Source organism: Sphaeramia orbicularis, chromosome 17 (genome assembly GCF_902148855.1).
Source record: "Sphaeramia orbicularis chromosome 17, fSphaOr1.1, whole genome shotgun sequence".
Classification (NCBI taxonomy): Eukaryota; Metazoa; Chordata; class Actinopteri; order Kurtiformes; family Apogonidae; genus Sphaeramia; species Sphaeramia orbicularis.
Window position 1 is genome coordinate 51,895,351 of NC_043973.1, and position 12,293 is coordinate 51,907,643.

The 12,293-nt window shown below is 35.8% G+C and overlaps 1 protein-coding gene across 7 annotated transcripts in view; it reads left to right on the forward strand.

Annotated features, from left to right (window-relative positions):
- Positions 1–12,293, forward strand: part of LOC115436655 (microtubule-associated protein 4-like) — a 145,057-nt gene that overhangs the window by 115,084 nt on the left and 17,680 nt on the right. For all 7 annotated transcript variants that reach the window (XM_030159564.1, XM_030159560.1, XM_030159563.1 and 4 more), the window contains 2 exons: positions 3,121–3,180; positions 5,532–5,785. In XM_030159564.1, the coding sequence (XP_030015424.1) occupies positions 3,121–3,180; positions 5,532–5,785 (314 nt within the window). The remainder of the gene's footprint in view (positions 1–3,120; positions 3,181–5,531; positions 5,786–12,293) is intronic.

Below are 12,293 nucleotides of genomic sequence, written 5' to 3' on the forward strand. Positions count from 1 at the left end.
GCTGCCATATGTTACACTTTATCGCATTCAAGCGCTGGCTTCTGAAGGCAGCAGACTGGTATTTTTATCTGCACATCACAAACAGTATCTCACCTCTCTGAGCGAGGGAGCTGTGACTCAGGCCGAGGTGTGTTAGTCAAACAAACGCTCTGCTTTTTGTGCGACACAGCCCGACACCCTCAGAGGGTATGATTCATTCACCCAGTTCATAGTGATGTGTGTTCTGGTCTGTGAGGTGCATATTTTATTCCAGCTGCTTGAGTGAGCTCTATTACTTAAGGGATCGTTGCCCCCACGGCAGCAGTTTAGTTGAATACGATAATGTGTCTGCCACATGATGGCAGCGCTACAGCACAGCTCCATCAGCAGGAAACATCAACTGTCACACCTCAAATCATACTATGAAATCACTCATTTCATGGACAGAACTGATGAATCAGCGCTTACCCCACTCTGCTAACAGTCAGACGAGGTGACCTCAGTGGTTAAGGTGATGGACTGCTAATCCAACGTGTTCTGCATGCGTGGGTTTGAATCCCATCCTCGTCATTAGTTTTAACTGCAATTTCCCAGTTTGGGATCTCCAAACCCTATTTAGCTGTAAGGACAAAAGTATGGGGACACGTTGAATTCAGGTGTTTAAACATCAAAATGTACTTAAAGTTTAATGGGAGACTTTTGTTCCTCAGTGAGATGTGAAGACAGTAGATGGTTAGTTGTGGCAGAAATGTATTATTTACAGTCAGAGCACAAAAAATATTCTAGAAATTTAGAGGTAGAACATTTAAAATCATAGTCATGGATAGAAAAAATATTAATTAATGTTGAGGGAAATTAAGTCAAAACCATCTCTGAGGCATTTTGGAAACAAAGATAACAATTTGATGCAATGAAATTAAAAGGAAGTAGAAGACAAAAATGACATAAAAGATGCAATGAAATAAAAAAATCTCCCGTTAAACTTTAAGGAAATATTGATATTTATAAACTATATGGACAAAAGTATTGGGACACATCATGTCTCCAGCTGTAAGATGTCTTGTTCATGATGATTTGAGATAAAAACATTAATATTTCCTTAAAGTTTAATGTTTTGTGACTTTCTGCAGTGAAATTCATGCAAAATAATATTAACATCAGGTCATGAGTCATATAAGTCATATTAGTCTCATTTTCGCTCTGAGCTGGAGTCACAGCTAAAATCTTCCCTATATTTGAAAGGAGTTCAACACAGTTTTGTATAAATAAACAGTAGATTATACGTTTTTGGACTCACTGCTCAGCGCATGAGTACAAATCACGTCTTTTACTGGTTTGTTGTCGTCTTCATCATTGCATATTTATGCTGCTAAAGCATCCAGGTATTGAAAACTGAAATATTTTCCCAGAGAGAGCCTTCATTTCCCTCAATATTTGTTTCATACCACAGTTTTAGACATACTAAAACATCTCCCATCCTGTTTTATCTCACTAATTAGCATATCAGTGTGGGATTCTAAGGAAAGGTATTTGCACCTTAAGCTGGTGAATGCTGCTGTAAACAGTCTGTATGTAAATATGGACACCACAGCACCACTTCCTGCCACTGTAAAAAAAAAAAAAAAAAAAAAAAAAAAACAAATGTAGCTGAGCAGTGGTGGGAGCTGCTGTGTTGCCTCTGATTCATTTTGGAGTCACTGTCTGTGCAGCAGAGATGTGGGAATTTAACATCCGCCTGCCGGCCAGACGCCTCATCATTTCCTCCCTCGTGTCTAACAGAGTCCTGACAGTGATTAGTCATTAGAGCTGTCAATCATTTATGTAATCAAATAACTTGGTGAAAACAAACTCATCAGAGAGCTGACAACTTCAACACAAATCAGACTACTGGATATCTTGATAAAAATCCATCTATACGTACAGTCTAGGACCCTGTTCAGATCTTAAAATGTCCTCAGCGGATGGAATTCCAGGTGTGAACGGATTCAGGACACGTTCAGAGGTGGTCTGAGGTGTCCACATTCTCCAAGTATCTGATTTTATTTTTATTTTTTTATCCATGACTATGATTTTAAATGTTCTACCTCTACTTAAGAACTAAAATCTAACATTAAACTTTAAGGAAATACTAATGTTTTTATCTCAAATCATCATGAACAGGAGATCTTACAGCTGTACACATGATGTGTCCCAATATTTTTGTCCATATAGTTTATAAACGTCAATATTTGCTTAAAGTTTAATGGGAGATTTTTCTTCTTCAGTGAGATGTGAAGTAAGTAGATGGTTAGTTGTGGTAGAAATTTATTTTTTACAGTCAGAGCACGAGACATATTTTAGAAATTTAGACATAGAACATTTAAAGTTATAGTCATGGATGAAAAAACCCTAAAAAACAAAATCAGTGTTGAGAGAAATTAAGTATAAACCATCTCTGGGGCATTTTGTAAGGAAAGATAACAATTTAAACCAAACTAACTAATGTAATGATATTTATTCCATTATAAAACTTTATTATGACATTTGTTATTATTGATTTGTTAGAAAAGGAGCACCTGAATCAAACGTGTCCCAATACTTTTGTCTAGTTTATATAGTTTATAAACATCAATATTTCCTTAAAGTTTCATGAGAGATTTTTCTTCCTCAGTGAGATGTGAAAAAAGTAGATGGTTAGTTGTGGTAGAAAATTATTATTTACAGTCAGAGCATGAAAAATATTTTAGGAATTAAAGGTAGAACATTTAAATCATTGTCATGGATAAAAATAATTAATTAATGTTGAGGGGAAATTAAGTAAAAACCATCTGAGGCATTTTGGATTTGATGCAATAAAACTAAAAGGAAGTAGAAGACAAAAATGACCTAAAATTCTAGTTTTCATCATTTCGTTAGTTTTCGTTAACGATAATAACCTTGGCGTCTGTACAACATGAACCCAAACAGTACAGAAACATTACTTTGCATATTTGTTCTACAAGTACAAACGTCACCCTCTGTAATTTAATCTGTCTGTAAACTTTCTGCTCTGCATCTGAAAGGGTTTCTTTTTTCTTTTTTCCTGCGTTGATGTTAAAGAGCGTAGAATCTCAGAGTCAGTGATGATTTTCATGTGTCCTTGGTTTTGTTTGTTTCCCACAGCTAACAAGAACGACAAGACTGAGAACAAGACGGGCGAAGCCAAGAAGCCCAAGTCTACAGGTAATAAGCAGGAAACACAGACAGTCTGGTTTCAGTCTAATTAAAGTCCATCTAAGGTCACTATGATGAAAGAAAGGTCACATACAGATGATATACTCACAATTAAAACTTGGCTGAGTCACCTCTGAAGGGATAATAATATGGTTTTTACTGCCTCCAGAAACCAAGTCACTGTCATTTATTGATTTTCTCCCCTCTGTAGTAGTTAAAATAGTCTATGGGGAAAACAAAAGAAAAAGCTCCTGCTGCACAATGTCTCACTTGTTAATATCCCTAAGGAAGGAGAGTCAAACTCATTTCAGTTCAGGCGCCACACACAGCCAAATATGATCTCAAATGGGCTGGAACAGTGAAATAATACAATAATAGCCCATAAATAATGACAACTCCAAAGTTTTGTCTATCGTTTAGTGTTAAAAAAATAAAATTACATTATGAAAATGTTTACACTGACAAACTACCCTTTAAAAAATGTGAATAACATGAACAACAATGAACACCCTGAAATTTCTTAAGAAAAATAAGTGCAATTTTACCAATATACTGCTTCAGTTTATCATTTACACATGTACATTACAACTTACAGATCACAGTGGATCTACAAATACACAAAACATGTAGTAACAGTGTTGGTAAAATTAGACTTACTTCTCTTTGGAGATTTCAGGTTCTTCATATTTGTTCAAGTTATTCACATTAAGGATCATTTGTAGATGTAAACATTTTCATTTTTTACACAAAAACAAAAAGAAAAATTTTGAGTGTCATTATTTCTAGGTTATTATGACAGTATTTTACTAGTCCGACTTACTTAAGATCAAATTGTTCTGTATGTGCAACCAAAACTAAAATGACTGTTGATTGTTAAGATGAGATAAGATAAGATAAGATAAGATAAGATAAGATAAGATAAGATAAGATAAGATAAGATAAGGCTTTATTTATCCCACCATGGGGAAATTTTGCAGTTAACAGTAACATACAACAAGCAATCACAGACAGAAAGACAGGAAGAAAAACCCCACGAGTGAAAATAAAAAAAAATGAAGAAGAGAATAAAAATTTTCTATTTATATAAATAAAGAATAAAGAATTAAAAATTTTATATTGAATATTATTCAGATATTTGCATTGTCATAATATCTCCAGTGTAATTTTTGCATTTCACAGATTCATCCCATGGCCCAGATTTAATCCTTTGGTGGGTCAGTTTTGGTCCGCGGACCGTATGTTTGACACCCCTCCCCTAAGGTTTCCCATTTTAGAGTTAGGCTTTCCAAAAAACACTGGATGTAATCAGAGTAAATGTTACCTGTTGAATCATAAATGCACAAATGGCTACAGGTTATCACCATTGAGCACAGAGAGGTAAGTGTGTTTGTTTAATGTACACTGTTGCCCATACAGTTGGCATAATTTAGTTTTCAGACACATTCTTCGTTTTATTCCTATTTCTACACATCTGTAAATTTGATCCGGTTTGGTGATTACATATTGAGTCCACCAATCCACAGTTTTCTCTGTTTCATATAATAACCCTCAAATGTAATCTGAGCTTTAATGAACATCTACATAATCAGCGAATTAGATATTGTAAAATACATGATTTACGCTGAAACAAGTGGTGCCAAGCCCAACAAACCCCACCCTTCGCACATATTGTAGCTTATTTTGGGATTGATCCAGCTGATGTCATCATGCCAATGTGTGTGCTGATGTCACCATATCAAATGCCTCCATATATTTGCCAACTTTGAAGTGAACTGAAACAAAATTGATGTTTTTATAAACATTTGAAATTTCGACCATTATAAGTAAATGGGTAAAAAAAGACTTAAAAAATTCATAAATACTTTGAACTTTGACCTACTTTTCCCAAAATATAATCACATCTATTCTGAGTCACTGGCAATTGATAAATCCAATTTGGTATGAATTCAACCAATAGTTTTGCTGTTACAGACATTTGAAGTTTAACCCATTTTAAGTAAATGGGGAAAAAACAAAAAAGATTTAAAAAGTTCATAAAAAATTTAAACTGGGACCTATTTTTCCCAAAATCTAATCACATCTATTCTGGGTCACTGGCAGTCTATAAACTCAATTTGGTATGAATTCAACCAATAGTTTGCTACTAGAGTGTTAACAAACAAACAAACAAACCGAACCAAAAACATTACCCCTTTATCCCTTTTGGGGGGGGGGACAAAATACAGATGATAATATTATGATAAATAATGGAAAATCACTTAAGGCAGGTTAAATAGAGTGAAGAATTCATGTGGAAACTGCCATAAAAGTATCTCTGTGTCTTCATGGGTTAACGTCATTAATTCTTCATTTCTCCGTAGCCCGCCCCCGTCCGGCCTCCACCGCCGCCCCCACTCCACCTGCTACTACTAACGGTGAAGCCGGCTCCACCCACCGCCGCCGGGTCATCACCAAACCCCCCGTTCCCAAACAAACCCCAATGGAGAAGAAGCCGGCGGTGCCCCGTGCCCCCCGAACCCCCCGGCCAATCAACGCCCCCACACCGGACCTGAAGAACGTCCGCTCTAAGATCGGCTCCATCGACAATATCAAGTACCAGCCCGGCGGAGGGAAGGTAAGACTTTAGCACAAGACTCCATGAATAATTCACATCACGGGCGTGGAGATAAATGCAGCTGAATTCTTTTCTCGTATCAGCGAATGATTTGTTGCAGTGTTGGCTTGTACTTCAGATGGCTGCTGTGTGCCCTACATCATAATAACATCTTTAGCTCCAAAGGCGACCAGAGAGCCTGTCAAAACACATTATAATCAATCTGCCAAGAAAAAGTTAGCAGAGTGTCAAACCGTCTGAGGAATATCAACATGCTGGGAAGACATCTCACTCCCTAATGCTACCTAGGTGTTTTATGTTCTTATTATTCCAAGAAATCCCATAAAAGACCAAAATCAACAATAAATAGAACCTGCTAACAAGGACTGTCTGGTTTCCTCAGTCTGACACAGTTTATTGCTGTGTGCCAAAGAGCTCGACTGTTCAGAAATGATTAAAATCAGACTGCTGGTCGTTGACAGGAACGTTTTCTTTTTAACACTGTGGTTAATTTCGACTTAATCTCACTGGTTCCAAATGTGACAGATCTACCCTCAAGATAGTTCCCCCAGTGCACAGTTTCTTCCTGTTTGATTAATGTTTGGAAAAACTACAAAGCTCAGAATTTTTCAAATAACTTTTAGTCCATTTTAAATGAACCATTGGGTTTAGGGCTTTAACTGGTGTATGATGAGACAAACACATTGTAGTTTGAGTCTGTTTATGGGATTTGATGACAATAATGTGGACATAGAACAACAACACCTTCATTCACCGAAACATAATGATGGAATATCACATATTTCATCATTGCAGTTCATTTCTAAACAGGAAACTAAAGCCACTTTGTGTTGATCAGCTGAAAATTATCCTTCACCCTCCCCACTTGAATTTAAACCAGCAAATATTTCACCTCCTTCCAATGTATAAATACCTCAGTGATTAATATGTATATACTGCAACTAGCTCTTTTGAGTCGTTAAGTAGTTTAGTTTGTTAAAAACCATGTCAGAAGAAAAAAAATGGAACTGAGAACAATCAATTTATTGGCCTGAATCAAGCTAAGAAGAAAGATACTGAAAACTGCAGTAGAACCTCACAACAGGAGTAGCTTTCACTCTTTGCTTGCTCAGAGCATGTGTTCATCTCATATTTAATGTTTGTGGAAATGACCAAAAATAGTCACTTGCCTGATAAAGGGTTGAGCCTGTTATAAAATATCTTGTCTTTTTCAGTAGCTAATCTCTATTATGAAGTGTGTCCTGAATAAACTGCTTTGGCAACATGTGCGACTCTGCTGTTTACGTCTGTACAGTCGAATAAACAGCATTTCAATAAGTAGGAACAGGGGCACGGAAAGACTTCCTCATGATCCATTTTCTCCAGCAACATTCAGGCGGTTAGCGCGTCCTCAGCGTCTTATCTGACAAATGTGGTGTTATCTCACACCATTTGACTCACAATCACCTGTGCACTGCAGATATTTTTCAGCGGTTGTTACCATTAAAGGAGATGATGCATGCTGTCTGTCTGTTGAATGCCGCATCCAACATAGTCACTGTCAACTTTTGTCACTTCGCACCATCCTCAAAGGTGTTTAACTGTCTCCCTTAGCCGCCGCCGCCGCGTTTAACAACACGCAAAATGTGTTACAGTGCATGCCATTCTTTTATTTCACCATCACTGAGGTGCTCAGATGCATCATGGGTAGACGTGGCTCAGATACCTGGTTGTGTTGTCAGCAGCCTTCCAGTGAAATGTGTGTCTGCTGTGGCTTTTAATCACATTTGTGTGCTTTTTTATTTTTATATACAAATTTTACAGTATACAGAACAAACAAACAAAAAGAAAGAAAAAAAAAACAGACCATAACAGTTAGAGCATCTAGGTTCAGCCTTCAGACAAATTAAATACAGACAGGTTTGGGACTAATTAGGTAAAAAGGTCAAAATAAGCATATACAAATATAAGATTATGTAGGTTTAGTTTAGTTGAGTTGAGTTGAGTTTATTTCAGAAACAAACTTAATACAAAACACAGGGGAAAAAAAGTAGAATAATAGAAAAAAGAGCAAGGATTTCTTTGATTAACATAAACATCCCATTTTTCCCAATATTTTTTTTTTTACATTTTTCAGTAGTGAGTCTTAATGAGGTCAGCCTTTCCATGTCATAAATTTCATGCTTTAACTGTTTCCATCTTCTAATGTAATGTGTCTTTTCATCTCAGATCCTCTTAACTTTCACTAAACACAGTTAGTTTAGTGAGAGTTTTAGATCAAATCGCTGGTGTAACGCCACGCATCATCATTACATCAGTGTTTAGAGAAGTAGTTTAGTGGCTTTTGCAGATTCCATCAATGTAAAATCACACCGTCCTTCTATATAAACAGTTGATTTTTATGCATTTTTTGTTTGTTTCAGCAGGAAATACCTTATTCTTTTGATATATTTGTATTAACTGTATCAAATGTAAATTTAATAGAATTGTCGTTCATTTAACCCTCAAAGACCCAAACATCCACCGTCGACCTAAACCATCTACTGATGTAAAATATTTAATACCTGTTGATCCATTAATCCTATCAATACATGTAAATAACTAGAAGCACTCGGAGAGCGCAGACCTCCGCCAAGGCTGATCAGTGGCCCCCCCGTGGGCCCCCCCATGCCAAGGAGGTTATGTTTTTGCCAGGGTTTGTTTGTCTGTCTGTTTGTTTGTCTGTCCGTTAGTGTGTAACATAACTCAAAAAGTTATGGACAGATTTTGATGAAATTTTCTGGTCTGTGCCCCCCCCGTGGGCCCCCCCACCCCCGATCACCACCAAAATTTAATAATTTCTTCCTTATCCCATTTCCAACAAACCCTGAAAATTTCATCAAAATCTGTCCATAACTTTTTGAGTTATGTTGCACACTAACGGACAGACAAACAGACAAACAAACAAACAAACAAACCCTGGCAAAAACATAACCTCCTTGGCGGAGGTAATTAATGTAAAATACAGTTTGTCGTCTTTTCATGGTCATCAGATATGACCCATTTGGATGTTCAGAGGCTCCGTAGTTACCGTGGAAACACTGTCATCTTCTACAACATTGATTCACCAGTAAAACCCATGGAGTTGGATCAATGATTATTATTATTATGCATTTGTACTTAAATGCATCTAAATATTACATCTATACTTTAGATTAGATTAGATTACATTACATTAGAGAGAAGTTTATTGATCCATCAGGAAATTAAGGTTCCACTAGTACTAACAGAATCAGAATCAGATCACTTCATTGTTTCAGGCAAATTACATCAAAGACGATGTAGTCAACACCAAAAACACATATAATTAAAAAAAAAACAAAAAAAACCCCCCAAAAAAACACCTGAGATTAAATAAGCTATAAAATACTGGTGAGGTAGTGTAGTGAGTAAATAAATAAATATAAAAGAAAGAATAATAGGTACTTATTGCACAAATAAGTAAAAAGTTATTGCACAATTTTCAAGATGTCGTTGCATATCCCTTATTTACAGTCCTATATTTAAAAGACGGATGGGGCTGGGAAAACAAACAAATGTTAATAACAAAGCAAATATTAATGCTAAAATCAAAGTACTACTACAGGCAAAATAAAGTAAAATAATAAATAAGTAGTTATGTTATAATATTACAATTTGCATTTTATATATATAGTACACACACACAACACTTATATATATATAATATATATATATATATATATATATATATATATGATATATATATATATCCACACACACACACACACACACACATAAGTTCATAATCATGGATAAAAGTTATAATATAGTGATTACATAATAGTAGTCCAGACAACAATATATAAGCAATATATGTATGTAAGTAATAATAATAATAATAATAATAATATACTAGAAAAGCACTTGGAGAGCACAGACCTCCGCCAAGGCAGATCAGTGTGCCCCCCCGATCACCACCAAAATTTAATCATTTGGTCCTTGTGCCAGTATCAACATTTCCTGAAATTTTCATCCAAATCCGGCCATAACTTTTTGAGTTATCTTGCACACAGACAGACAGACAAACCAACGCCTGCAAAAACATAACCTCCTTGGTGGAGGTAACAATAAGAAAAAAAATTATGACAACAAACAAACATTGCACACAGGACACAGTAAACCCCATTATAGACATTTGCTTTATCTCAGCCTCATCTCTTTAATATTCTGAAATCCATTTTCTTTTATATTCCATTTCTCTGTCCATTATCGGTGTGTTTTACTTGTGTTTTCTGTTGCCTCTCATTTGTTGTATCCTCCTGGAAGCCCACCCCTGTGTTTTATCGTCTCATGCAGTGTGGCTTAAATACACCTTCGTCGTGTCTAAAAAAGGTGTATTTTCATTGCATTTTGTGTGTTATCAGCTCCGTCCACAGTCGTTTACCTTCATGGTGGGACAGATACGGCCTGCGGGCGACTTGGATTTCACTCTCAGCGCACAACATCAACATATTCACACAAGGAAGCAGAAAGCAGATTACTTTGTCCGCACTTCCTCAGCCTGAATCCTTCAGACATGACCACTAGATAGATCGTGGTAGGGAATTAGCTGTCACGGCCTCTGCAGACGCTTTAATAAAATCAGCCCGTTCATCGTATTTCCCTTCGGTTCGTGATATCCGAGTGTGGGTTTGATAAGGATTAGAGTGTTTCAGGCAGATGGGCTGTGTTCGGCGGTACAGGTGTGTTCCTGCTGTGCGGTCGTCCTTCCTCCTCAAAGACACAAACACAACACTGCTCTGCATCACAATACGCAGCACTGACTCATCAGTTCTCCACTGATACTTGTACCCGTTTATCCAGACTGTATTATCTAATCTGTTCTATTCAACAGGGGATGATCGCCTCTCACGCTCTTCTCATCAGTAGTTTGGACTAGTTTGGCTGCAGTTTTGTGACCTGTTTTTGCATTTGTCTGATGCCTAATTCTTCTCATATATCCTTTTTCTGCTCATATGCTATATGGACAAAAGTATGTGGACACGCTGAATTCAGGTGTTTCTTTTCTAACAGGGGTCAGGGATACAAAACAATGATGACAAATGCCACAATATAGTTTTATATTGGGATAAATATCACTGCATTGGTTAGTTTGGTTTAAATAGTTATATGTGTTTACAAAATGCCATCAGATGTGTTTTTATGAATTTCTCTGAACATTGATTTTTTTCTTTTATATATCCATGACTATGATTTTAAATGTTCTACCTAAAATAATAATTTTCTACCACATCTATTATCTACTGTCTTCACATCTCACTGAGGAAGAAAAATCTCCCATTAAACTTTAAGGAACTATTGATGTTTTTTTATTACAAATGTCAGATATAGTTTTATATTGGGATAAATATAATTTCACTGATTAGTTTGGTTGTTACTCTTTGGGTCCAAAATGCCCTCAGAGACGGTTTTGACTTAATTGCTCTCAACATTGATTTTTTTTATCCATGACTGTGATTTTAAATGTTCTACCTCTAAATTTCTAAAATAATTTTCAGGCTTTGACTGTAAATAATAATTTTTACCACATCTCACTTAGGAAGAAAAAAATCTCCCATTAAGCTTTAAGGTAATATTGATGTTTTTATCTCAAATCCTCATGAACAGGACATCTTACAGCTGTAGGCATGATGTGTCCTAATATTTATGTCCATATAGTTTATAAATATCAAACTGTGCTTCAAGTTTAATGGGAGATTTTTCTTCCTCAGTGAGATATGAAGAATGATAGATGGTTAGTTGTAGTAGAAATGTATTATTTATTGTCAGAGGAGAAAAAAATATTCTAGAAATTTAGAGGTAGAACATTTAAAATCATAGTCATGGATAAAAAAAAAATATTAATGTTGAGGGAAATTAAGAAAAAACCAGCTCTGAGGCATTTTGGAACCAAGCATAACGCTTTGATGCAAGGAAACTAAAAGGAAGTAGAAGACAAAAATGACATAAAAGATGCAACAAAATAAAAAATCTCCCTTTAAACTTTAAGGAAGTATTGATGTTTATAAACTATGTGGACATAAATATTGGGACACATCATGTCTACAGCTTTAAGATGTCCTGTTCATGAGGATTTGAGATAAAAACATCAATATTTCCTTCAGGTTTAATGGTGCAATGGTGCAATCAGGTCATGTTGTGATTTTCTGCAGTTAAATTCATCCAAAGTAATATTGACATTAGCATTAGGAGTCAATGGTCATGAGTCATATAAGTCATATTAGTCTCAACTTTGCTCTGAGCTAGAGTCACAGCTAAAAACTTCCCTATATTTGAAGGGAGTTCAACATGATTTGAGATAAAAACATCGATATTTCCTTAAAGTTTAATGGTAGATTTTTCTTGCTCAGTGAGATGTGATGAGAGTAGATGGTTAGTTGTGGTAGAAATTTATTATTTACAGTCAGAGCATGAAAAAGATTTTAAAAATTTAGTGGTAGAACATTTAAAATCATAGTCATGGATAAAA